At 41.8% G+C, this 27,134-nt stretch overlaps 6 protein-coding genes across 6 annotated transcripts; 1 reads left to right on the forward strand and 5 right to left on the reverse strand.

Moving 5' to 3' along the window:
- Nucleotides 1-1,780: 1,780 nt before the first annotated feature.
- bub3 (BUB3 mitotic checkpoint protein) lies at nucleotides 1,781-5,714 on the reverse strand. Its single transcript, XM_086064847.1, has 7 exons — nucleotides 5,503-5,714; nucleotides 4,788-4,982; nucleotides 4,629-4,698; nucleotides 4,202-4,353; nucleotides 3,960-4,118; nucleotides 2,565-2,739; nucleotides 1,781-2,280 (listed from the first exon to the last, which is right to left on the reverse strand). The coding sequence occupies exons 1-7, from the start codon at nucleotides 5,503-5,505 to the stop codon at nucleotides 2,060-2,062; spliced, it is 975 nt and encodes a 324-aa protein (XP_085920973.1). The 5' UTR covers nucleotides 5,506-5,714; the 3' UTR covers nucleotides 1,781-2,059.
- A 377-nt stretch (nucleotides 5,715-6,091) lies between these two features.
- hmx3b (H6 family homeobox 3b) lies at nucleotides 6,092-8,339 on the reverse strand. Its single transcript, XM_086064851.1, has 2 exons — nucleotides 7,940-8,339; nucleotides 6,092-7,075 (listed from the first exon to the last, which is right to left on the reverse strand). The coding sequence occupies exons 1-2, from the start codon at nucleotides 8,196-8,198 to the stop codon at nucleotides 6,507-6,509; spliced, it is 828 nt and encodes a 275-aa protein (XP_085920977.1). The 5' UTR covers nucleotides 8,199-8,339; the 3' UTR covers nucleotides 6,092-6,506.
- Nucleotides 8,340-9,610: 1,271 nt separating this feature from the next.
- Nucleotides 9,611-13,635, reverse strand: acadsb (acyl-CoA dehydrogenase short/branched chain). Its single transcript, XM_086064483.1, has 10 exons — nucleotides 13,563-13,635; nucleotides 12,687-12,950; nucleotides 12,385-12,591; nucleotides 12,112-12,282; nucleotides 11,828-11,953; nucleotides 11,665-11,757; nucleotides 11,512-11,601; nucleotides 11,198-11,335; nucleotides 10,207-10,306; nucleotides 9,611-10,106 (listed from the first exon to the last, which is right to left on the reverse strand). The coding sequence occupies exons 1-10, from the start codon at nucleotides 13,593-13,595 to the stop codon at nucleotides 10,030-10,032; spliced, it is 1,299 nt and encodes a 432-aa protein (XP_085920609.1). The 5' UTR covers nucleotides 13,596-13,635; the 3' UTR covers nucleotides 9,611-10,029.
- Nucleotides 13,636-13,856: 221 nt separating this feature from the next.
- On the forward strand, nucleotides 13,857-17,260 carry LOC147156562 (zinc finger protein Pegasus-like). Its single transcript, XM_086065310.1, has 3 exons — nucleotides 13,857-14,300; nucleotides 14,627-14,815; nucleotides 14,909-17,260. The coding sequence occupies exons 1-3, from the start codon at nucleotides 14,183-14,185 to the stop codon at nucleotides 15,781-15,783; spliced, it is 1,182 nt and encodes a 393-aa protein (XP_085921436.1). The 5' UTR covers nucleotides 13,857-14,182; the 3' UTR covers nucleotides 15,784-17,260.
- A 98-nt stretch (nucleotides 17,261-17,358) lies between these two features.
- Nucleotides 17,359-19,874, reverse strand: pstk (phosphoseryl-tRNA kinase). The gene is made up of 6 exons (XM_086065311.1): nucleotides 19,589-19,874; nucleotides 18,747-18,978; nucleotides 18,234-18,435; nucleotides 18,085-18,160; nucleotides 17,917-18,010; nucleotides 17,359-17,644 (listed from the first exon to the last, which is right to left on the reverse strand). Exons 1-6 carry the CDS (start codon nucleotides 19,808-19,810, stop codon nucleotides 17,421-17,423), a joined length of 1,050 nt encoding a protein of 349 aa, XP_085921437.1. The 5' UTR covers nucleotides 19,811-19,874; the 3' UTR covers nucleotides 17,359-17,420.
- Nucleotides 19,875-20,315: 441 nt separating this feature from the next.
- Nucleotides 20,316-26,788, reverse strand: adam9b (ADAM metallopeptidase domain 9b). Its single transcript, XM_086064469.1, has 22 exons — nucleotides 26,606-26,788; nucleotides 26,399-26,463; nucleotides 26,228-26,301; nucleotides 26,070-26,145; nucleotides 25,888-25,964; nucleotides 25,591-25,783; nucleotides 25,437-25,499; nucleotides 25,236-25,307; nucleotides 24,994-25,163; nucleotides 24,825-24,915; nucleotides 23,730-23,860; nucleotides 23,395-23,566; nucleotides 22,700-22,789; nucleotides 22,356-22,551; nucleotides 22,109-22,220; nucleotides 21,839-22,019; nucleotides 21,648-21,734; nucleotides 21,468-21,573; nucleotides 21,188-21,323; nucleotides 21,005-21,104; nucleotides 20,771-20,808; nucleotides 20,316-20,697 (listed from the first exon to the last, which is right to left on the reverse strand). Exons 1-22 carry the CDS (start codon nucleotides 26,670-26,672, stop codon nucleotides 20,580-20,582), a joined length of 2,415 nt encoding a protein of 804 aa, XP_085920595.1. The 5' UTR covers nucleotides 26,673-26,788; the 3' UTR covers nucleotides 20,316-20,579.
- Nucleotides 26,789-27,134: the final 346 nt, after the last annotated feature.

Here is a 27,134-nt window from a genome sequence, read left to right on the forward strand (position 1 = left end):
CTAACAAGGTAAAATTCATCTGACGGCTTCTAGTCCTCGCAGAAATCGATGGTCAACTTAAAATGGAATGTTGTATCGGCTTAAGGGAAAATCTATAATGCAATGTCGTTAGCTGTGAGCGTGCACTTGTAGATATGAACAACAGGTCCTTCTCAAATGTGAAGGATTGGGATAAGTTTCTGCTTGCCTCAGCAAATACGTTTGCAGCATTTTTGTCATTTTCGACATCTTAGCGTTTTTGCCTTCGTTTTTCTAAAGCTTAAAATTGGTTTTGAAACATTCACTTTTAAGGCCATTAAAATTAAAGTAAGGAGAAAAAAAAGATGAGAATAAATTATGACATTTCAAGTAAATGGCAACGGCAAACCAATTATTTTCCCGATAAATTCAGCTTTGTTTCATTTAAATACACAAATTAAAATTTGTCTGAAAATGACGTGGAAAAAAAGCACCAAATCAAATATTTAACGGAAAACAATGTGCATCCCTGCTCACCTTTTACCTCCCGACACTCATGACATAATATTCCAGCTGTGCCAAAATAGTGACCAAAATTTGTATGACATTGTCTGATCTTCCACCTGTGTCGAAACATGAACAAGTCCATTGAACGTCAAACACATTTTTACACGTAAAGTGCGTCTGAGTGCTCGGTCAGCAAATCAATGGCAAAAACTGAACGCTTTCATAAAATAACCTCATTATTGGACGTGATTCCTTTTCAAGGGTGGGGGTAGTTATCTGTGTGTTGATGCCGTTGCGCATTAGGCGGACTAATGCGCGTAGTATACACAGATCAATGTGGTCCATTGCTGATGTTTTGTGCCACTAATTGGTCGCTTGCGCACATCATTATTGACGCCTCTGGTCCATTTACTGTACGGCTTTTGGGACAGTTGACAATGCTGGAGGCTGTTTTTCATCACAGCTTGACGATTATCTGACAACATTATGTGCTGAAAACTCGAGGTCAGGGCTAATGTTTTTTATCATGAAAAACTACCAAAAAGTTTTTTTTGGGTTAATCAAAACCTGATTTCATTTTGAGGTTCAATTTTCAACAACATCAAGATCCAATAAAAGAGCTTTATCAAAAAAGTTTTTTTTTTACAAGGATGAAAATGATCAGTTTTAGATTGACCAACAGGTATAAATCCTGTGTTATATATATATATTCTGGGAGCTATTAGAAAAACCAACAGGCCATTGGGTATAGCTCGAAGGATCAATTTTGGTGTGTTTTTTTTTGTTTGTTTTTTAATTGGACAGTTTCTAATGGGGTAAAAATTTGAACCACTTTGATGCGCAAAAGGTCAGCGACGTAAATGCCATTTCATATTAGGCTGTGATCCGATCAGCCGTCCCCTATCATGGGAATGACTGAAGCGAAAGCCAGCCTAATCATTTCCAGGATGCAGCGGAGGCCCATTGAGCCATTACCACTTAAATAGAATCATTGACTGGATATCTCCATCTTCGCTTTGGCTGAAGGGCCTCCCAAATTCTATTAGGCGCAATTGAAAATCCAAACTGAAGGAACAAGAAATTCGCTGCTCCTGCCTGTTTTGTTCTGTATCTCGATGATCTAGAATGGATCATCATCATCATTGTTTTTGGTGCGAGTTGTTCTCCCTCCCAGCCTACCGGACGCAGACTGCCGCGATTACTTCCTCGCCAATAAAGCGGGATCTGGTTTAGTCCGCTGATGCCTTATCAGCGTCAGGCCACCGTCTGGCCACACATACCAGAGAGAAGACCTCAAAGCAACCCACGAAAAACGTATTAAAAATGTTGTTTAATGACAAAATGAAGACATTAGAGCAAATAACAGAAGATCGTAGTAGAAGAAAGCCAAAAAACTATGTGACAGAAATACAAAGAAGTGGAAAAAAAAACTGACTGCATGCCAGTACGTAAAGGCTTTGCAATGTAGAGGCCACCGAACAAAGTTTTTTGTGGCAGAATAAGTCCAATAACTCAAATGGCAGTTTTTGTCAGTCTGTCGTTTTGGAAACAGAACAGCGGGGAGGCGAGCTGCGAGAGGGTGACGAGGAAGGACTCACTTGGGCTTGGTCTCGGCGTCGGTGACCTGGCGGATGTAGACGGCGTCTTCCGGGTGGCTGATGTCGCCCATCTCGAGCATGTAGGAAGCGGCGATGGCGATCAGGCCGCCGTCGCTGTTGAAGGCCAGCGAGGCGATGCTGGTCGGGTAGCGGTGGAACTGGCACAGGCGCTTCTTGTTGAACGGGTCCCAGATGTTGACAAAACCGTCAGAGCCGCCTGGAGGGAAAGGAAGCCAAAACATTGACACTATAGCTACCAAATTTTGGAAAAAGATCAACTTCAAAGGGGGGGAAAAAAAGGCCAAAATGAGCCTAAAATGGCAGCTTTCAAACAAAACTGTGTCTTTCCTGTATATTTTCTGCCGTGTGCTTTTTTTTAGGTATCTGCTCATAGCAGACATTCTGAACACATTTCATGTTACCAAATGAAATTGGCTTCTGGGACTGTCAACTTCAAAGACAAGGAGCAAATCTTACTCGTACCCGACCAAGCAGCCGTACCTGTTGCAAAAGTGTTGTGCATGCTGTGAAAGGAGATGGCGTTGACGGGGTACACTTGCTCGATGCCGTCCTTCAGCCGGTGGCACTTGAAGGCGTACTTCTTCTTCTGGACCTCCGCGCTCGGGTCCAAATACTCCACGGCCACGCGGCCCTCGATGGAGCTCAAAACGTAGCCCTGCAGATGAGAAGAAACGTTTGCGACAGCAGTGTAGTTACAAGAAAAGCTAACAGTTCAAAACATTATAAATAATTTACATTTTAACAATGTTGACAACCATCAACCAAATAAAATTTACCAATTTTAAGCAACATTTTTAGGATTTTTTTTAATCCATTCAATGCCTTGTTAGCCTTTTTTTTTTATCCTACCCCACTGAGAGAAATTTAATAAGTTTAGATAAATTCTCCTCAAAGATTTATGAAGTAAATTTGGTGTGCCTCAAGGTTCAATTTGAGGTTTTATATATCTATATTATTTTAACATACTGTATATGCACTCTTGGCAGTGTCATTAGGAGGCACAGATTGACGTTCCACAGCTATGCTGATGACACACAGTTGCACATCTGATGAGAACAGTCCAATGGATGCTTTCTTCTTTTTAACCCAAGTAAAGCAATTTGAGTTCCATTTTGTATGAAAAGTGCTGTATGAATAAAGTTTGACTGATTTGAGTTTGAACAGTTATCCTAGCTCACTGATCTGAATATATTACTGGATAGCCCATACACGCCCATTGAAGCCACGGGGGGCGGCCATCTTACTCCTCCCATCTCGCGAGCAGACTACTGTATTAACTATACGTATAAGTACAGATTAGACATATACAGCTCATAGGCTCTTAGTATAGGGCGAAGGGGTCACTATTTTTTAACAAGTAGTAGTAATAATAATAAATAATTAAAATAATAATATTTTATCACTCAGCTCCTTAGACTAGATTTGGCAGGGGCATCTTTTGTTGAATTAGTTATAATTCTTTAATAAATAAAAGTTTCCTCCTGTAAACATCATTAAGCATATAATTTATACATGTATTGAAGGCAAATTGTAAAATGTCTGAAGTCCTCTCGTCTGTTTTAAAAAATTAAAACATCATAAATCATGTTGTTTCTACTAAGTACGGTCTCAAATGTTCTCCAATTTCGATACTGTAAATGTATAGGATCTTATGCCGAGAAACGTTTGTTGTCTTGGCCTATCGGCTATCAGTGTCCTAGCTCATTCCATATCTTCTTCTACTACTACTACTACTACTACTACTATTTCTTCTATGTATTTCCCAGCATACTGCCTCATAGCGCCATGCTGCCTCTCATAGGTCAGTCTTGGTACTACAACAGATAAAGACCGATCGTTCATTAATCAAAGGGTTCTTGTTTTCCTGAGCCGCACCTGCTTGTTGGGGAAGGCTCGGATGCAGCGGGTCTGAAACTTGAGACTGGACTCTCGCCTCTGCTGCACGTAGCCCATATTCCTCAAGTCCCACACCAGCACGCGTCTGCCCGCCGTGCCGACGATCAGCCGATCACCCGCAACAGACATGGTGTACACCTTTGAACGACAAGGGCCAATTTATGCTCAGACGCACTCGGGCACTTCATTAGGTACACCTGATCAATCCAATAATGTCATACCCTCTCCGGTTGTGTGAAGGTGCCGGCATTGCAGGGTGCCCTTGGATCCCAGAGTCGGACTGACCTGTCCCAGCTCCCCGTCACCATGACGTTCACCTCCGGGCAATGTTCCACACAACGAATGGGGGCGTCGTGCTTTCCCACTATGGTGTCTGTAACCAAATTAGAAAACCACAACATATACAATTTACAGTGTCGTAAAAATGTCTACACACCCCTGTTTGAATGCTACGTTTGAAAAAAAAGAACAAAAACTTCTAGGTAGGGGACATAAAACTAAACACCTCAGAAACTGGTTGAATCGATGAAACTCAGGTCGCACAGTCAGTGTTTTGGTCAAGTTGTAGGTGTCATTAATGGTATTTTTTTTATAAATGTATCCATCTTTAGAAATCCCAAACAAATTATAAACTTGGTCAGCACCTACCTTGGTCCGTGTTCAAGTCGTGCATTTTCAAATTTGTATCCAGATCGCCACTCCAAGCATGTGTGGGATCCTGGTGGGGAAAAAGGGACATTGTATTTATTCTCTTGTGATAACACGTTAAAACATGAACATCTAATTCACACTGGGCCTGCTACATACATAAAAAGCACAATCCAGAACCGGAGCTGTGTGTTGATACTTCATGCGCATGGTGTTGGCCACCACGTCGTAGAGGCGGACTGTGCAGTCCCAGGAGGATACAAGCAGAAAGTTTGCGTTGCTGGGGCTGAACTTAACAGCGGTGATGCCATCTTCTGGCCCCTGGTTAAGTTTGTACTCACTTGAGACCATGCTCTGCGGAACAGAAACTCAGGTGACCCACTTCAAAATGTGATTGTTTTGTCGGCAATGAATGTGAAAACGTATTATTCACTTAGATGGCAATTTGTTAAAATTGCTTAATTGTTTTGTTACATGCTACATAGAGACACTACTAGGGAGGGGTAATCTTTTCTTGTTTTATTAATTCAAATTTGTTAGTTAGGTATGTGTTTCAGGACGCATGTTTGCCTTCCCTTACTTGAACAACTAACTACAGATAGAGTTGGCGACATGGACCAGCCCTGCTATTCTATTTTGACGTCTTGTTTTTATTATGCTCAAAAGTTGAATAGGTAAAATATTACAAATCTGGTCATTTCTATTTAATTCATCTGACGAATATAACCTCATCCGAAGATGATGTATGTGGTAGAAAGCGATATTTATCTTTCAAACAACGAACTCGCCCATTCGGGAATTAGCCTTAGCCAGAGCTAACCGACTACTGTAATGCTAATGCTAGTAGCAGTGCTCGCAACAACTTTGTACTTACCATTTATGCTTTATTGTTTGAGAGAGGACGGCAGGAAATACGATGTTTTATTCTCGGCTAGAGAACGTTTTTCTAAAATACTTAGCAAACAAACACATAAATAATCGTCGAAATGAAAGCGCTAACTGCCTCAAAAGCAGTCCGGCTAGCGATCGTTTAGAAGCTGTTGCTGATAGGCTGGAACGAAATGCCCACGTTTCCCGCTTGCGTGTTGATTGGTTGGTTTGATTCTGAGTAGTACTTCCGGTGTCTCTACGCGGGTCATGTGACATCTGACGGCAACCTGGTGTTTGCGCATGCGCTAGGCCGAAGTTATTCTAAAATAAATGAACCCATGAACCCGTTACATTATTTAATTTACGGTTAGCCCAGTTGCATAGAGATTTGTATAAATTAAGAACACAAATACAACACATTATTGATTATTTGTGAAAACATTTTTTTTGAATTAAAATAAATTGACTGTCGATCATATTCACAGTACAATAAAGCGACATTATTTTTAAATGCATCACAAATACATTTTAAGTCACAATATATTTACTGGGAAACATACAGGATTTGAGTAACAAATCATATTAGGCTCCATAGTTCGCTTGATTTGCCACAGTGATGTTTTTCTTGTGTTTTGCCAATAAATAAAAGTGTTTTTTTTGTGGATCATGAGCTTTGTAACAACAACAGTATATTGCACAAGCAAGGGAATATCAAAATATTTAATCCCACAATTTTACAAAGTCACGACTAGCACAATTAAGAGTCTTAAAAATACATTATGTAAAACTTTGCACATGAAAATATATTCAAACACTCTGGAGCAATTTAGGACAATAATGGAGATTTAAAACACCCCAAAAAAACAAAACAAAAATAAATGCAAATGCATGGGACATAGATAAGAGCACACAAGAATAATCAATTCAATCTACAAAATATATTGAAAAATAAATGTACAAATAACGTATTTTTAAAGCCGTACAGAAAATCCAAGGTGTGCTCAGGTGTTAAACAGGCCTCAGTAACGGAACCGGGTGGGGGTAGTACATATGATGAGAAAAGGCCAGGATTGACGCCTGGTTGCCTGAGGAGCTCCCGGCCGCACTCCCGCTGGTCTCCCGAGCTCCGTTGTCGTGGTACAGGATGGGCACCCGCACGATCCTCTGTGCCGCGGCGTGGTTCAGGTTGGCCGCCTCCAGCTCGGCGGCCAGCTGCCTCTTCCACTTGTTCCTGCGGTTCTGGAACCAGATCTTCACCTGGGTCTCGGTCAGGCGCAGCGAGGCGGCCAGGCCGGCGCGCTCCGAGCTGCTCAGGTAGCGCTTGATGTCGAAGGTGGACTCCAACTGGAACACCTGGCTCCTGGAGAACACGGTGCGGGTCTTCTTCTTCCTGCAGGACTTCCCGTCAGAGTCGTCGGGCTTCTTTCGCCAGTCGTCCTCAGCGGGCTCGGAGTCCTTCTTTGGCTCCTCCGGGTCACTTTCGTCTTCTTCTGCGCTTTCTTCTTTGGTGTCTGGTTCGCTTTTGGGGAGGTCGGGTGAGGGTCGATCGTGGAGCAACAAGTGATCTTTCTCTGAAGCTGCAAAAGCAACACAATAAAGTCACTCTCAAAGTTATATGCAAACCCTTGAAATGAATGCACCACCAATTAGAGACATATCTGCTATGAAATATTTAAATGATATGTACTGTATGTACGCACAGATCTCTCATTCATAAATGTATGTACATTGCAAATTTGTAATTATGAATTGTCAGTCACATCCCATCTTTACACTTTTTTTTCTTCATGTGACTTCTCATTCATACTGGCCATTTTATTCTCAGCACATTCAATCAATCACATTTTATTTGTAACGCTTGAATTTATTAAACATACACTTATATATGCACATATTAAGCTATATATAGCCTACTTGTCTGTATTGCATTTTTTTTACTTTGCATTTTAGAAAATAAGAAAATAAAAGCGATGATAATAAATCTACTTCATCAAATATGAGATAACTCATACAGTAACACAGTCAAGAATAATTCAATTTGTCATCACCAAAGCATTTATTTTATTAACTATAAAAGTAATTAGTTTGAATATTTTTTTATTTTTCAAATAAATATTTATGTTGCATTTTCCTTAACAATGTATTAGTTCATGCTTAATACATTTGTGACCATCCATTTTTAAAATTATTTACTCTTGTACTATTGGTAATATTGATGATAAAAAAGTTTACTTTGCGGCGGGGGGGGGGGGGGGGGGGGCACCCAATACATTTTAAGCAGTTTCCTGATCTTCAAATATCAAGTATTATGAGTTCAATTTGATGTTTATTGAACCACAAAAAATGTGTACCAAATATGCATACAAGCAAAATAACCACATTTAGGTATGTAGAACCTTTTGTGTGTGTGTGTATTCAGAATTCAATGAAATTAGACGTACCTCCAGTTTTGAGATGAGCACCGAGCGTGTAGGGATACCACCAAGAGGACACTGCGGACAAACCAAGCCGCTGTGAGGGTAGAGACAAATCGGCGAGCCGGGAAAAGAAACTACCCTCCAGGGAGCTTCTGGGCCTGGTGGGCTTGTTGTTGTTGTTGTGCTGCTGGTGGTCGTCGATGCTGAGCAGGTTCTTGATGGAGAACTTGATGGAGTCTTTGGCGGACTGGCGCGTCTCATGTTGCGCGTCAGAGTCTGCCATCACCCTTTAGTTCCACAGCATCAAAAGTGAAAGTTGAAGAAAACAGCAGTGGCCTTGCAGGTGGGGGTGGGGGTGGGATAGTCAAAGGTCTGAAAAGTATCCAAAAGGTGTGCTTTCGGTGGTGCTGAATAGAGGAATCAATGTGCAGGGTTAGTTCTTTATGGAGATGTAATGATGACATAAAAATGACAGCCCAGTTTAAACATACAGGGTTCTTGTGATTGGCCAGAGCAGCGAGCAAATGGGCTTTGAGACTCCAAAAGGAATACAAAAAAGATTTTTTTTTTTTTTTTTTTTTTAGTGACTCAACAGTAGCCACTTCTCCAATAAGAGCAGGGCTAGGCAAACTACGGACTGGGGCCATATGCGGCATTCAAGAGGTTTTGATCCAGCCACTTTGCAATTCTAAAAACAGCGTTTAATTGTATGAAGCTGCTACTGACTGACAATAAATTGTTCATAATATTGTAATCAAGTCAATATATCTTTATAAGACATTGTGCAGTTATTTATAATAAGAGTAACGATCTGACTATATGTGTTTAAAATATATAATGGACTGAAAGATAATTAAATTAAACGCTATGCATGTGTATCTACTTATTTCCTTCCTTTTAACTGTTTGGCTGTTCAATTTTTTTTTTAAATATTACACAGTATTGATTGCATCCTTTATTTGTTTGTATTACTTTTTGTATCTATAGAGGCCATCAAATTTAAATTGAGATATAAATCCGTGACACTAACGCCTAACCTATGCTAGCACAAAAGTCATAATTGTAGTTATGGAAAAGACGTAAAGGCCATAAATATAAAACAAATCAAATGATGTACAGCAAGTACAGCGGTAACAGCGTTATTGTTCGTAACTGTGAAACTGCGCATGCGCGTCTAAAACGTAAACTGCTCATGTGTACCTAATGAAGTCGCTGGTCTTTGCGCAGTCATTGTAATGTGTTTCACGTGCAAATTGAATCAGCCCCACCTTAAAATAAAAGATCAGCGAGTCAATTATTCATTACAGGCTCTTTTTAATGTGAAGCACCAGCCAATGATTAATATGGCAGTCAGCTCATTAGAGGGTGACGGGCTGCACTCAGCGATTGTAATTGACTGCTGCAAGTTTCAGCATCATCAACTGTGAGGATGCTGCCATCTAGTGACAGCAGGGAGACGGAGCTTCAGCCATGGGGTGGACTTTGTTGTGCTAATTGCTACCTTTTGCTCAATTCAGTTTGCGCAGCACACTTAAAAAAAAAAAAATCAATAATCATTTTTGATGTGTTTTAAAGTGAATTTAATACTAAAGCAATAGCATTTGCTTTAAAACAACATTAACTTTATTTGTCTGCCCCTGGTCATAATATTCTGCTGCGATTCAGCCATATAACAAAAAAGCATTTACACTCACATTCATTCATACCCATGAACAATTTAATCTTTTCGTAACAGTTCCTCTACTTTTACTATTAAAGTTAAATGAAATTGTCTCGTGCCCCCACTGCGTATTCAATCCATGTGTAAATAAACCGCCATTTACATTAATGAGCTTGAGGCACGACAAAGGCACTGAAACACCCAAAGTGAACCGATTGCACGGTGATACATTTTCTGCATGGTCATAATTGAAAAATCCATACAAATTGACAAAACTGCACTGCAAAAAAAGGGATATTAGAAATAACAAAGTGTAACAGTAAATCGCTATCTTGTATGGATGCAGAGAGACGACAACAGATGCAGGGCCAGGGAGTGTAGCATGGTAGTCCGAAAGTCAAAAAACAACAGCAGCTTAGTAGTGCAATCTGTCAGGCGCCGGTTAGGTATCCTATCAAACGTCATACTCCTTATCGATGAATTTGGCCATTGTGGACAGCTGGATGTTTGTCGTGCCCTCGTAGATGGTACCTGTAGAAGAAAAACAATCAGGGCTCATTTTGGTCCATTCAGTACCGTGCCCACCTAATACCTTGTGCTCTATTACCAGCATTATACTGCACGTACGTACCAATTTTACAGTCCCTGTAATACTTCTCAATGGGGTAGTCTTTGGTGAAGCCCACCCCTCCCATCCATTCGATGCATTTCGATGACGTTAACGTTGCCACCTGAGGGAGACCAAAAGAAAACCAGTCAAGCATTTGGGCCCAAATTCAATGATATAAAGTGTTATCGATGGAAAAATAAGTAACAGAATAATTCTAGAGTATTTTAACAGAAGCAGAACTCACAGAAATATGCAGCGCAAGGAGTACAATGGCACAGTGGAGAGTCAATAATATTTGAAATGCAAACAAAGTTCAAAACTACAGTTCTGATGAGTATGCGGTGTCACCTCTAGGGCCCGACCGCTTATTGCCCTTCAAACATTTGCCAAAACAATCGGCCAATTATTTTCCCTTTAAGACGTTATAATGAAATAAAACCGAAGTTTCCGACGCTGGGAAAGTACCCTGAATGCAACATTTTCCTTGCATAACAATGAGCAACTAGCAAGTGTTTAGCGTATGTTATTCTGGTTATTCTATTGTCCCTAACCGTCTTTTAAGCTGTTTAGTGACATCCCAGTTGGAGTTAACTGTAAAACTAATCACATGACAATAAGAATAAAATCCACTATTATTTAAATACAAAACATGCTTTGTTTTTAAAACATCCCTAACCTAACGCTAATGCTAAAAGCGAAGGGAGGATCCTATTCAAATGCTAATGTTACGTTAGCATCGACTTCAGGAGTGATTTTCCTTCAAATAACGAATATCCACACACAAATGCTGTGGGAACACATACCCACAGGCAAGGTAACACTTCGCAAAGGCACAAATTCTTCCCAATGTGTGAAAACTGAGTTATTTTAATAGAATTCAATCGTAACTTTCTTCTGTGCTCACTTTAAGTGTGCACACCATGGATGCACGGCACCACACTGCCCCCAAGAGGCCAACACGCACAGGAACAGTCAGTATTTGTTCGTACTGTTTTTTTCAGTTGCTACTCACCTCTGCTGCAAAGTATTTGGCCATGCAGGCCTCCTTGATGAAGGGTCTGCCGGCTTCCTTCAGACGAGCGGCGTTGTACGTCAGCAAGCGCGCGGCTTCGATCTGTGTCGCTACGTGGGCTATTTGGTGCTGCATCCCCTGCAACGCAAAATCACAAAAGAAAACGTGTGTATTAATAATGATTGATACATGTGGTATTTTGAAGAAAGCGTGTCTGTTAATGCGATTAAGACAAATGGGAACTGTTTTAAATTGTGGGGGGAAAATATTGTAAAGGGAAAGAGAAGTATGGTAGGTGTTACTGTTTAATTTACCTGGAAGTCAAAAATGCGTTTTCCAAACTGGATTCTCTGTCTTGTGTAAGGAACCGTGTGGTCAAAGCAGCCTTGTGCTAGCCCCAGCATCTATAACACAATGCATCTTAAATTCTACTCTTTTTATAGATTTTATTTTTTATTTTTTTTTACCTGAGCCGCAATCCCAATCCTTCCTTCATTGAGCATTCCAATAGCGTATTTGTATCCGTGACCAGTTTGGCCCAAGATGTTCTTCTCGGGCACCTGCACAACACAGAGCAAAATTTAGTAGAAGTCACGAGATTAATTTGCAATCTCGGGTCAGAGTTCGGACCTTGACGTTGTCAAAGTTGAGCTGGCAGGTGGAGGACGCGCGCAGCCCGAGCTTGTTTTCCTTCTTGCCGATTTCCAGGCCTTGTGTTTCCCGGTCGACAATGAAGCAGGTAATGCCTCTGTAACCCTGTCTTTCGCAAATCATAAAAAGTGGTAAGCAGTAAAGGTCAGGAAGCCCTTCCCTACTGGTTTAAACACGATCACAATTACTTTCTGTCGTCTGATTGATTGGTCAGGGCGAGCCTAGCAAAATATCTGCAGTGATCCCCACACATGAATACTCACGGCTGAAGGGTCGACATTGGCCATCACCAGGAACACGCCGGCATGTTCCGCATTGCTGATCCACATCTTGGATCCGTTGATGACATAGTAGTCCTTGTGCTTTTCCGCACGCGTCTTCAGCGCAAAGGCATCACTGCCCGACTCAGCCTCGGACAGGCAAAAGCTGCCTATCTGTGTGCGAAATGTATCCTTATAGACGTACCTCGGAATGTGCCGGCCTCAGACAAGGTGTTCTCAAACGGAAGTGGCTATTTTGAATGCAAAACATCTCACCATGTCAGTTGACAGCCTGCTGAGGTACTTCTCATTCTGAGACGCCGTGCCCAGTTGCATGAAGAGCGTGTTGATCAGAGTGTTCTGAATGTCGCACAGCACAGCCACAGAGGGGTCCACTTTCGCCAGCTCCTCGATGACCAGGATGGAGGAGAAGAACGTCGAGCCGGTGCCGCCGTATTCCGCGTTGATCTCGATTCCCATGAGCTGCCCGGGGATGAGATAACAAAAAAAAAAAGCATCAGCAAACCACATAACTCCTCATTTTGTGAAGATACATGGAAGAAAAAAAAGGCTCTTACACCCTGCTCAAAGAGAGACTTGATCATTCCTTCATCCATATATGAGTGCTCATCCATCTTCGCAACAAGAGGAGCAATACGTTCTTGTGCATACTTTTTCACTGATTCCCTCATCATGCTCTCCTCCTCTGAATATGACTGCAAGGGAGGGAAATTCACCACTCCAGCCGCCTGGACGGAGTCCACATCTAGGGCAGACTTGGTGGATCTGCTCCTCCATCCTGGCTGGCATCTGACCCACGATCGAGTGAGCTGTCGGCAAGACTGATACAACAGAAAATATCAAATAAGACACATTTGCACAATGCAATCATTTGCAAATGTTGAAATAGCTCACACACAAGTTCCGGCTGTCAATTTGTATACCACAATGCAGTAAACAACTGATCGTCACTTAAATAATATCCCACAGTGCATTGCGCCGACAACATTAGGAAAAGCAGCACGACTACAGAGAGCTGACTTTGTGATTTTGTATTTATTATGTAAAATGTAAAATGCAATCTAAACCATATGGTGGTATTATTCAATATTTATTACGTAAGGTCAAACAACCTGAGGTTGTCAAGTGACAGCAATTACGGTACACCCGATTTGTGTTTCTAATTCCAAACTATCTTTAATTTGTTTGATAAATTACCTATGAAGTCCGCCATATAGAAAAATCCATACAAAGTGATTTGGGAGTCGGGAATGATACAATGATCTTGAACACAGCCAGTGATTTTCAATGCTAGCTGTTACCAGCCATCGTGCTAATAATATTAGTAACGTAGCTGTCGTAAGGACGTGCAGTGCCCCAGACAACATAATAAAAAATACAAAATGAGGCAAATTTAACATGCAATGATGTGATATCACCGTTCACTGGTTTACCTTCGACAAAGTCCTCACCAACACAGCAGCCATGATTTGTTACACAATGTTTACATGCGTACTCGAGGAAGATGTTGCATTTAAAAATATTGGGTATTCCGCAAGCGTTGACCGTTATTGATGACAGGACATGACAAGATATTTTTAATTCGTAGGAATATTTGACAATATTTTATTTTTTAAGATATGTTCATATGCACGTAGTGTTATAGCATTACGTTGGAGGTAGAATTTTAGATTTGGGTGAACATTCTGTTCGATTTGAAAAAACTCTTACTGCCATTGAATGCAACACTTCCGAGACTGACGACAATGGCGTGTTGGAAACCAACCGGCAGCTGTTAAGCGTTTACCTGCCAACATTATTATAACCGTGTTATTTGAAAAATATTTCCAAGTAATCGTTACATTTCAGTAGACGCTTGATGGTGTTTTAACGGACGACACTGTCGTATTAGGACCGCTGCTTGGGCTCGAAATGGCGTGCTAACGTTAGCAGAGTTGCTACCATCCGCCTCCGTACCGGTTGAAAGTGCTGTTTTAAGCACATACTGGATTTGACACACACATTCTGTGTCCTTTTGGGAATGTTATTTAGGTCGCAACGCTAAACGAGCATCATGGACGAAATTAAGACTGAACCTGTGGATTTTGTGAGGGAATTCCAAGAGTATCTAACACAGCAAACGCAGCACGTCAACATGATCTCGGGCTCGATTTGTGAGGAAAAGGATCCAGGTATGGATGTATGCAAAGCAGACGCTAAATTAACCAGTACCCCCGACTACTAGTGCCACTTTTGTCCAACTTGTACCACCTGAAGTTGATCAATTCCATGTCCTCGATATCCAACAGTAAACAATTTAAACATATTAGTAGAATGATTAAGGTACGCTAGTAGAACAACTGTCTCAAACTAGCAACACATTAGCCTACTAGTTTGACCTAACCTGGATATCAATGTACAACACTTTTTCCTCACTAGTAGGGCAACTTTGGTGTACTAGTGGGACTAGTAAGAGTGGGACTAGTAGGAGTTACTATGTTTGTGTTTTCACCATCAGTGGCCCCAAGGAGTGAGCACAATGGTCTGGACCCCCCGTCCGTGGAGGTGAGCCTGCCCGTGGAGGAAGGTTCGGACGTGCAAATGGACGGCCTGGAAAGGACGTGTGATGGCAAATACAAGTGCAGCTTTTGTAGCTACGCCAACAAGGGCATGGCTCGCTTGATAGAACATATCCGCATCCATACAGGTTAGACCACCAAATTCCAAAATTCATTTTTTCCCCCTGTGGCGAATATTAAAAGTACTTTGGTTTAAATGTTCCCTCCCTTGTGTCCTACAGGAGAAAAGCCGCACCGCTGCCAGCTGTGCCCCTTCGCCTCGGCGTACGAACGCCACCTGGAGGCCCACATGCGCTCTCACACGGGCGAGAAGCCGTACAAGTGCGACCTGTGCGCCTTCCGCTGCAGCGACCGCAGCAACCTTTCGCACCACCGGCGCCGGCGCCACAAGCAGCTGCCCGCCCGGGCGGGGCGTCCGCCCTTCGCCGGCAAGCGAGGCCTGGCCACCCTACAGAAGCGGAGCGGCTCGCTGGGCTTCGGCAGGCGCCTGCTCATCAATTTCACCCCGCCGCCCCCGCCGCCGCCCAAATCGGACTACGGCAATAACGTGCCTCACAAGCATCAGCACCATTTGAACATGACCGAGCATAGGAACCCTCCCCGGCTGCTGCAGAGTGACTTCAACAGAGGAGCAAACGCTTTCAACAGCCCGCTTGAGCAGCTGGCTTCACTGCAACCGGTCGACCTCCACGCCGAGCCCCCCCACGCACACCCAAACAGTGACGAGAAGCCCATAGTGATACAGGAAGTCACTGGCGCCCGAGCCACGTCGTGCTCCAACGGCGTGCAGACCGTAACGCCTAAAACCGAATACCCCGCCTCGGAACACAGGAGTTCCACGTTGGACGCCCACGATGAGGTTTTGTGCGCGGGCAGTAGCCGGCCCGGCACGCCCCTCGCCGCCGACACGCCGGAATGCGACAAACCGCAGCGGTGCCCGCATTGCGATATCCACTTCCCCGACAACATCCTGTTCACTATCCACATGGGATGTCATGTGTACGAGCATCCCTTCCGCTGCAACATCTGCGGCCACACGTGCACCGACAAGTACGACTTTGCATGCCATTTTGCTCAAGGGCAACACAAAAAGTGACAGACTGTATTTGGAATCACGCACAAGATAATATAGACTACTCACGAAAACTTAACGTTAGGGATGTTTGGTATCACTTTTGGACTATTCTATTTTCTGATTTCTAGTTCTTGATTGCAAAATGGCCACAAGGGGGATGTTGTGAGAACGATACCTTGAAATAAGTCCGGGTATCGACGGTACTCGGCCATCTGTACTTACAGTGTAAGTATATTGGACTCTTGGGCGAAATTTAGGTCTCAACAATTTTATCAAATTCAAATTGCAGCGTAGTAGAATGTAGCACAAAGGCTATAATTTAGGTTGGGTTGGTCTGGTCGTGTTTTTTAGCATATGTATATTTTATTTATTTATTGAGTGTCCAGATAAGTTAAATGACTAGAAAGCACAGTCCTCATGTTTACACGTCATTGTTTCATGAAACTTGAAAAGTTGAAATGATAAAGCCACAGATTTGTTTGCATTATTGTTGCAAATGGATTCATGACTTATGTATGTTTACGCCACACCTGTTTGGTAGAATGTAGTGAAATCGCAGTGAATGCTTAAAAGGCTGCAAATCAGAGTTTAATTGAAGTAGATAAATTGTCTTTCATCATAGTTCATGGTTAATTTGCCTTTGTTTTAGTGCAAGCATAATATGTAAGACATTTATGTTAACTATAATAATCTGATATTGTTGTAATACAGTTTCATTTATAGTTTGTTAAAAAAATGGCTTAAAAAATAATCACAATATTGAAAAGGGGAAAAAAATTGCAATTAATATTTTTTTTGTTCAAAATTAGTCTATACACAATTTGCTTTTCTCTTTCAAGAAACAGAATGGTGTATTACTCGACAGGTGTCTCATTTAAGTCTCGCAAAGTGGCCGTTGATCTTATTTATAGTGTCATCAGCAGGTTGCAACAGAGACTGGAAGAGTCACAGAAAGACATAAAAGTGCACTTTTTTTCCATTCATCCAAAAATGTCACCCAAATGCCCAATACTGAAACTTTATGTGAGTCGTGTATAGTACGTTGAGTTTGTCATTTATAGTGCTGTAGCAACAACACATGCCTTGGGGAGAGCGGGGATCGAACAGCCGACATTCTTCTAATTTAGCTACAATAGTTACTTAAAATCATGCGTACGCTCCAAAAGATGCCAATTAAGATGCCTAAATTGTCTGCAGTTAGTACATAAACACGGCTGGTCGCTATTTTGTGGGAATTTTGCCTTTCTTTGCAGGAATGTAGTTTTACATAGGCAGCTGTACATGAGGCTAAATACTAATTAAAAGTATTTTACTTATTTTGTTTTATATATCTTGGCTGAATTATCTTGATACTAACTGTGCCTGTGGTTTTTTTATTTATATCATGTATATACTGTACATTGCAAGACTTATAATTTGCTTGTATTTAATTTTTACTGTCTACTTGTTTTATAACTGAAGCAGCATACAGTAAAGGTGAAATTCTTCATTTAAATCATTGATTTGAGTTGTAATGTGTGTTCTGGAAAAATATTCAAATTATTACCTGATAACTATTTTATTTCCAACATATACAATTCAGTTCATGTACATATAGACAGTCTGTAAAAACAATAAGAAATGCTTTATTTTTAATTTTTTTTTAACAGACTCACCGACTAAAAGTGAAAATGGTTCTGGAATACTTTTAACAGAATTTCTCGTCTTTCACTGTCGAAACGTGCTACTGCAGTCTTCACAAGATGATCCACATCAATATCCTCTCCTGGACTAAAATTCTCATCTTGAAGAAAGTGGCTGCGCAGATTTTGGAGGAATTGCGCTTTGGATTCGCTGAGTTGAGTGGCCAAGGACCTCATTTGTTGAGAGGATGCACCAGTTTCTGAAATATCACAAATGGAGGCTTCTAATCAGCTAAAAAGTACAGAAGTAGCTAGCTATGCAAAATTAACAGTGTCGTTGCGCAACCTAGTGGAGAAATTTAAAATGGCATTTTTGTCTTTAACCCCCCCCCCCCCCAAACAAAAAAAAAGGCATAAATTGGAAGACATTTGTTTTTAGTCCATGAGAAGATCTAAAGTACAAACAGTGAACATGTTCAAACTAAAATACTCTTAATCAACATAAAAAAACGTAATAATGTGAACAGCTGACCTCTGGCTTTTTTCATTGCCTCGGAGATGAGACGGCGACAGGCCTGGTCGGCCTGGTGAACCACGCTTGCCGCACATTTTTGACGGTCTGCCTCCTGCAGGATTAAAGTTCACTACTTCACTGTTGTGTTTTAGTAAATTCATCATTTCTAAGCTGCCTTTTACAAACTTTTTGTTCTCCATCGTCCTCAACTGGGCTCAAAGGGTCACTCAGTGCGGAGGAGATCAACTCCATCACTTGCTGACTAAAAAAAAAAAAAAAAGAAGTCTTATAAATATCAAAAGAGGAGGGAAAAAAAGCTCATGTGTTCATCTTACATGTCACACTCTGACAAGTCGTCTGCTGTGTCCACTGTGATGCTCTTTGCCTCCCACGGGTTTTTCTTCGGATTTGGAGACTCCAGGCGCTTTGCCATTTCCGCAATCACCTCGGCGGGGACGGGACGAGGGCGAATCTCATTCCGGCTGATGCACAGATCCAAGGGGCACTGCACGTACACCTGGCAAAAGCCCAGTGAATCTGCAACGGCGGCGTGGAGAGGTGAACAAATTAATAGCATTGCCATTCATTTTAGGTCAAGATATTATTAGCTAATTGAGCTTTTTTTTGTTTTTTTGTTAATCTGTTCACATCGTTCTAAGCTAAGTTATGGTATAGAAATGTCAGTAACAATTCAGTTTTACTTTTTTACATCTACTTAAGGAGTGGAATCCATACATCTATTTTTTTCCAGTGTTTTTTGTTTTGTTTACACAAGCATCCATACTTCTAGTTAAGTACAGTAAACCCCATCCCATTTTCCCCAAATAGTGCACTGCAAATATGCCTACACTTTCTAGCCAGCTGGAAGACCTCATATCTCATGCTTGGGTAGTAAAAGTTGTCATCCAGAAGAAACAAACGTGGCTCTGCGTCAGCCTGGACGGGTGTCAGCAGAGCGCGGATGCAGCGATCCCACGCGGGCCCATCGATTTTGCTGTTGCCTGAAAGCTCGAGCTCTTTCTCCAGGAAGTCCTCTAGGCACTGCAGCACTGCATTTCGGTGGAGCTTCCACTCTGTGCGCTGGAAAAGGTAAAAAATGGCCAAACATTCAGCAGATACTTTATTAAGACAATTACAGAGCTGTTTTTTCAAGTGATTGCTCATTTAATTCTGACAATATTCTTAATGTAATGTCCTTGCATGTGGGAAAGGAGAGCTAGAGACACCAATTCAGCTTTTTATCACATACAAGCACTACAAGAATACTGACACAGGAGCTGTTGTTGGCCACAGTTCACACCCAAGGCACTCACGAACAGACCTGCCGACGTCACATGCCACTCCATCAGGTTCCGCCTCTTAAAGGCACATGTACCCAGACAGTATTGTTTTTATTTAATACCTTTGCTTTCAATAATTTTTTTAATGTGGTTAAATGAATGCATTTTCAATGTGTTTATTAGGCATGTTTTAACAAGTTAAAAGTTTAAGAGAGTAAAAACGTTTTTAAAATGTAGTCAATTACAGTATTCACATTCGAACCATTACAAATTAATAGCGAACTCTAGTCTAAACGTTGTCAACTCGTGTGTTCCATTAATAGTATCAGTAGATAAAAAAAAAGACTTACAAGTAGATATGACGAAAAACACCACCACCAACAACAAGAAAACACAATTTGAAAACTTACACCCTCTGGTGACGTAGCTTCCTCGCCTGCCTCTCGGGTATGAAAAGCCTGATTTGGGATCAGCTCGTCGTATTGCACAACAGCGGCTCTCCACCCGCGCTGTCTCGCGGCGAGACTGACGCTGCGGGACAGCGAGGACTTCCCCGCAGCGGGAAGACCGCAGAGGACGCACAGACAGGCCCGAGTCCGGTCGACGTGCTCGAGCTCAGCCACTGTTGCCATACGACCGCCACGAAATCGTTTACAGGGATACCGATCATACCGCGGCCATATTTGTTTACCCCAATGCAGCTTACTTCCGCATTCACAGAAGAACCGCCCACACCCGGTTGCAGACCAGACGATTCCTTTTTTTTAATTTTACATTTCTTGAGCGACTTATAAGTGTTAATTTGCCCCAGGGTTGTTTTTTCTTTTGTGTTTGTGTCAGAATGAAGGTTAAGTTATGTTATGCAATAACAGTGATTACCGTGACATGTTGGAAACGTTTGACCGTACTTTGAAGCCGCAAATATTTGGTCAAGGTTTCTTTGACTCACCTGTATAACTACATAAGAAAAGAATGTGAAAGTTGGAGAGGGTGCGGCAACACTCTTCAAAAGGACCAATTGAACAGCCAAGATATAACAGGATATCAGATTTTTTGTGGGATAATAATAAATCTGACATTTTATTTTAAAGCCATATCACCCAGCCGTATATTCCCATATCACTTATGACTCAGTGGTCAAGCATAAAACAGATTTATTTATTACAATTGACATTTCCTTTAATTCACAAAAGCATTAAAAATGTTTGGAAATTATACAAATATATATACAGTATCTGATTACATGCAATGACATACATTCCAATAAATATTAAGCGTGAATACACATGATGGCATACTGGAGCAATCAACTTCAAAGACTTCAGAGTGCATTATTTGACGGTTTCTCCTCAGCTGTAAATATCTTCTCACATTCAGTAGACAAAAATAAAAAAATCACTTTCATTGATGTGGGGGGGCAATCGCTTTGGGGACTCCGGGGCCCTGCCTGAGAGCCTGGGGATGTGCAGAGGTAGTGTTGTGATCCGTATTCCAATAATCCAGCTCTCCATACCTGAGACTGAACGCATGTGCAAAAAAAAAGGAATGAGCGTAACAAATGTGAATGATTAATACAATAAATGAGTTCTTACCCAGAAATCGGAGCCGAGGTCGCCGGTGGATATGGAAGCTAAAATGACAGAAAACAACACATTGCAGGAACTGTTTATTACGTTGAAGTAATTAGAAAAAACTATTTCACGCACCAGACTATAGTACATCCTGAATTCTATTTATTGATGGCATGTATCTGTTGAATCCAAACCGGTTTGACCTGCTACATGAACAGATACCCGGTAGCTATCACGACTGTTGACAATATTTACCCTTTGAGGAGGAACTTCAGTTGAAATATGAGTAGCAGCATGCGTGTCAGTATTTCGGTTTGAATGTCCATTGGCATTTCCAGGTTCAGCATGATGTGGCCTGCGAAATCAAATATGCTCACTTGCATATTTTCGTCATACTGTATTTTTTTTTTTAATATCATATAATAAGATTGTGTATACCTGAAACGGCGGACTTTTTTGAGGCACGGGTTGAGCGCATCTCTCCTGAAGACGAACAGCAGCACCAGGATCAGAAGAACCAGTAGAGGAAGAACGAGCAGGAAGAAGATCAACAGGCCGTCCCTGAGGGAATGGTCTTGCGGCACAATGGACATTGATAAGGGTCAGCAAAAAAAAAATCACAAAATTGTCATTATTGGCTTGTTTAACTGAACATTTTGATGAATTCATAAATTAAAATTATCATTGTTTGTAAAAAAAAAATAATAATCTCGACCACCTATTTTAGGGGGACCACTGTCTACGCTGCCGCCTATCCCTGCCCGGTTACAGTTGGGCGGGCTCCACCCATCATCGCAGTGGCAGTGTCCTTGGTCGTTGCATACCTGGAGACAGTGAACAACGCATACCGTCAGTCTTGACAAGACCAGGAGAGGTGGGCCGAAAGCGCCATTCTAACCCCGTGGCTGTTGCACGTCCTCTTGGCATCGCAGTCCAAATTGGGCAGTAGAGCCGAGGCGTTCACGCACTTAAAATCCAGACAGGTCTTGAAAAGAACAAAAGCAATGAATCGTGGGTGGAATGTTAACTTCGAGCACAACTGGATGACAGCAAGAGCAAGTTTGATTGGCTGGTTACAGTTCTTCTTACTTTTCCTTCCGCGCAAGGACTCCCGTGGTTAACATAGGCGGGATCCAGCACGTCCGTACCCAGGTTGAAGTCAGCGTTGACACACCTGGACCCGTTTATGATCTGAATACTGACATGAGCTCCAGGAGGCGGGTGGTTGACATCCACGTTGGTGCACTGCACCTTCCCGCACATGGCGTCCCTATAATATAAACCCTCATTAGACCTTTTTCGCCACTCACATTCATATTTCAAGTTTAGACCAGCAGATGAAAAAAAATTAACACTCACGCCACAGCACATCTGATATATTCTCCACTGTTTGTGATCCCGCAGTTCCCGAATAGGTTTCCCTGCATGTTTGCATGCAGAAAACAAACATCTGCTGCTCTCGTTGCTGGATCTGGCAAAATTAGGGGGGGGGGGGGGGGGGTCAAAACTGAGAATGAAATCAATTGATGACAAAAGAAACAAGGTAATCATGGCACCACAGTCAAGTGGCCGTTATGGAACACAGTACTACTGATGAAAAATGTACCTGGAGCAAAGAGACCTCGACACTGGGAGTCGTACGTCTGGCATCGGCCCTCGTAGCAGTACGCCGCTCCGTTCTGACAGGGCAGGCCGTCCATGATGTAGAAGTCGTTGGGGCAGAAGGCGCCGGTGCCGTTACAGAACTCGGGAAGATCACACGCGTTGGCAGATCCCCTGCATGGCGTCCCGGCTACTCTGAGCTAGGAGATGAACCGTGTGAAAATTGGAATTAAAAACGCACACCTCCACAAAATGGTGGACAAATCCGGAAGTGGATCAGAACAACGGTGTACACATTTTAAGATCCCCTTTATAAAGTGCATTGGGAATGGGTAAATGTGTGCCCACCTGACAATTGTTGCAGCAGCTCCCTTGAGCACAAGAGGATCCAGAGGTGAGTTTGCAAGTGGCAGCGTCACAGCATTTATTGTTGCATTCCTGTGGAAAATATATTTTTATTTTGGGAATTGATCCGGTCTGTCATGAAATTTAAAAAAACACCAAATAAAACCTCAAGGACTGTCAAGACAGCAAATATTTAATCCAGTCATATATTCAGAACAGTGGTCCTAGCTGATTTCAAGCGAGATATACACCATGGATTGCTCACCAGTCAACCGCAGAGCATACAAACTTTCACATCACCACGAAGGGGGAAATGAAACCACACTGTTTCTACAGAGGTCAACCGCTATCACTCAGTTACTTACGAGAATTCTCATGAGAACCGAAAAAACCCTGAGCTTTGACTCATTTGATTTCTGATTGTGCACTGATGATAATCACAGCATTTACATGGACATTTTTGTCAGCAAATGAAAAAGTTGAAAATGCAAGATTATTTCCTCACCACCCCCCCCCCCTTTTTTTTTTGGAGCCGCTGTCAATCATGGTGTTGCTCAAGGTTCCATGCTTGTCGCCCTTCTTTTCTCCATGTACTTGCTGACACTTAGTGCACCATTTTCTGTTAGTTACATGTTCTCTTAGGGTCCTTGAAAGACGCTACAAATCTATCTACTGCCGGGTTTCATAAAATGCGCTACCTCTGGCGTGCCACAGTCACACTCCTCGTCTTCTTCCAACAAGCCGTTGCCACACTCGGCGGTGCCAACCACGTCCGACAGGGAGGGCTGGTTTATCAGACACACCCCTCTTCCGCTGAGGATGAGCGCTTCAAAATCTTCGCCGCTGCAGCGGCTGAAACTTGTGGCGCCGCTAAACAGTATCGTGGAAAGAGCAGATGTATAAATGGCACAATTACGTGATGAAATAAAATGAAGAAAAGAGATTCTTAATCTTAAAAGGATTTCCTTGCCTGGTTAAATAAAGGAATGAATGAAATGCACAAACTCTCGTTTTTATTATTATTATTTTTTACCTCGCAGTGGCTGCCATAATGCAGCTTTCTCCATTGCAGCTGCAGCGGTTATCGTCGTGACTCATGCCAAGGTTGTGACCAATCTCGTGGGCCACAACACTGGAGGCGAAAACCAGATTATCGTCGCCAAACTGGTAAATCACATTAAGTCAGTCAGCAACGATCAGAAAATGGAGGCAATATTTTACAAATATGTCAAATTGCATTAATTGCTTCAAATTAAGAGTAAAAAACAAACAAACTGTCTCCCTGTTATGTATTGTGATTTAAAATTTCACTATTGTGTGGCTTTTTAGCTAATAGGGTTAGGATGTTTTTTTGTTTCCATTCAAAGGCTCCCCATTACAGGAGAATGGAAGGAATTTAACAAATCCGCCTCGTCATTGGCGTAATGATGTCTCGGTCAAACTGGTTGGACTCCTCCTTTCTCCTGTACAACACGTGAGTGTGAGGCCTCCCCATGAATTATAAAAGGAGTATCATTTTCCACACAAAAGATCGCGCTCCCCACGTGCGATGCCAGCTGGCATTTGGAGTCAAAGAGGAGTTAAATAAACCATGGTAATATCCTCTCCAACTCCAAACAAGTTAACTCATTCACTGCCATTGTCGGCTATAGACGTCAAAAATTCATTTGAACTATTTCTTAGTTTAACATTTTTTTCCACTTTTCCAAGAGTATGAAAACCAAGATTTGTTTTATTTTTAGAAAATATATAAAATGTGTGATTAATCGTGAGTTAACTATTGAAGTCATGAGATTAATTACAATTTTTAAAAAATTATCGCCTGACGCGAAAATTCGGGGCGTCAGGCGTTTAAATTTTTTAATCGTAATTAATCGCATGACTTCACTAGTTAACTCACAAATTGTATATCTGTTCTAAATGTACAATAAAAAAAATAAATAGGTTTTCATACTCTTGTTAGAAAAGGGTTAAAAAAAAATAAAAAAAATAAAAAAATAAAACTTTGCCTGACTTTCCTCGACTTAAAAAAATATAGTACTTTATAACGTGTGGCGCCCACGCATAGTGTCTCGGGTGTGTTAGGCGTGAAATCAGCTATGGTGATGAGATTAAGTGTCAAACTAACCACAGTGATTCCTCCAGAGCTGGTGGCCGAGCAGGCCGTGCCGACGAAGGCCATCCCCAGCACATTTTCTGGGTACGAATTGGGCCGCCCACTAAAGAAACAACAACAAAACAACCATCATAACCTGCGGATCGCATGTCTCCTAATCACCTGATCGCTGTGAACTCACACCACAAGCTGAGCGATGTCGTGCCGGTTCCTCGGCAACAGGTCAGACTTCCTCCAATTGACAAAGTTGCGCAGTACAGTGCCCGCGGAACCCTCCACTACAAAAGGGTTGGATTGTCTAAAAATCTCCAGGCCCATTAGCACCACGCGGATGTTCAGCTGTTTGTAATACTACAATGGACCAGAAAGGATATATAAAAACTGAAAAAAATAAAATGTCTACATTTGTTTTAGATATCTTACCCCATCTAGAAGGTTGGCCATTTCCACCATCTCTTCTCGTATCGCAGTCTCATTTCCTTGCTTAAACTGATACTGTCAATTAAAATGAATACAGTGAACCCCTGCCTATTCGCAGTCTGCTATTCACTAATTCACCTGTTGAAATGTTTTCATGTGTAATGTGCGAGAACCTCGTTTTCTTTGACATAAATTTAAACTCACCCTGAGATGATCCACAACTAAAACTAGCTCCACGTATCTGGTCTGAGGTAAATTGCGTTTCTTCTATAGAAATAACGAGAAGAAAAAGGAAACTATGAATCTCCTTGTTAAAGTGCAAATCACATCACACATGTCCGTGAAAAGTGAGGCACACCCGCAGCAGAGCCGAGATGGTGTGTCTGGGCTGAAAGGGTTCATGGCTCGGGGTGGTTGCGGCCTCATGAATGACACCGCAGGTGACGGCTTCAGTCTGAATGTCGGCCAGACGGTACAGAATGTGATCATTGGTGGCGGACAGCGGCACAGGCTCGAGTCCATAGCTGTCGTTTGCAAAAAGGATCACACCCCTAGAGAGGAATGATGGGTAAAACACAACCAAGAAAATGCGTGTATTCAACCCGGCACAATGAACCAATTGATCATCAATCAAGGTCAGTCAACATGTCCAAACCTCAATCCATAGCACGTGCTGAGGGCCACCACCGAATTTTCATAGCCTTCCACTTCCCCATGATAATAACAATGCACCTGGATAAAAATGAAAGCAACAATTCAAAGCAGCCTATTAGACAAGTTTATAAAATGAGCGAGGTTCCTGAAAGGCAAAATATTCCCCATCCCGTAGTAACTTACGTGTTTCGGACGTGTGGTTGTGTGATTACCAGTGATGTTAAAAGTATCCCAAACAAAATCTGGATGTAAGAAGTCTCTGAGAATCAGTAAAGAACATTATGACTCATAACATCGGCAGCATGTATTGAGATTAGGTAAAATAAGAAGTGGCGCAAAACCTGTTTCTCTTAAGATGAAGGATGTGAGGTCTGTTTCCTATTTTTAGCGCATACGATTGATCATCCTCGGATTTCTGAAAGTGTTAAAAACAACAACAACATACTTGAAGTCTTAAGACGGGGGGAAACAAACATTTTACCTACTTTTGACCACAACTGCCCGTCACTTGCCTGCGTTGGAAGCAGCTGAGGTTGCACAATAGAATACTTTGTAAGTTTTAACCCATTCGGAATGTCTGGAAGAGAGATGTAGCGAAGGAAAAATATATATATGCCATTAATATTTACACATTTCAACGAGCTTAGGGTCGTGTTTTCTCATTTAGCACCGAAAGGTATGCCTCATGCAACATTAAACAAACACGAGTCACGACTCACCTTTGTTGTCTACTCCAGAAATGCAAAAAAGCAATAAAACAGCGACGATGAGGTATTCTTCGACCATGTTCTCACAGCACCATATGCTAACTGAAGCGAAACGCCAATGGCAGTATTTTTAGGTCAGTCTTTCTTAATTGAACTGAGCGTCGAACCTCAGCTTCCTTCTCCTGGGCACTTGGGCAGGTGCGTCATATAGGGTGTGGCCAAAGACATCTCTTGCTTCTTTTTTTAATCCTTATTTTCCATTGCAGTTGACAAATTACAGCTTCTTCAAACTAAACAAGTTATTATATTTTCAGTATTTTATTTTGAGTTGAGAAATATCGTATAATAATACTTTAATAATTAACATAAATTAACATTTTCTTCTGTTTACGGTTTTACTGTTGAAAACGTTATTTCTTAAAATTAGAATTCAAATATGAAAAAATCAGTTTTAATTTAATTTGAAATGTATTGTTTTAGCTGCTGAAATACAAATTTGTGAGTAGGCGTGTAATTATCGCGACAACATCCGAGATCTGAC

This window comes from Leptonotus elevatus, chromosome 20 (assembly GCF_054856555.1).
Source record: "Leptonotus elevatus isolate MCC_2025b chromosome 20, RoL_Lele_1.0, whole genome shotgun sequence".
Taxonomy (NCBI): Eukaryota; Metazoa; Chordata; class Actinopteri; order Syngnathiformes; family Syngnathidae; genus Leptonotus; species Leptonotus elevatus.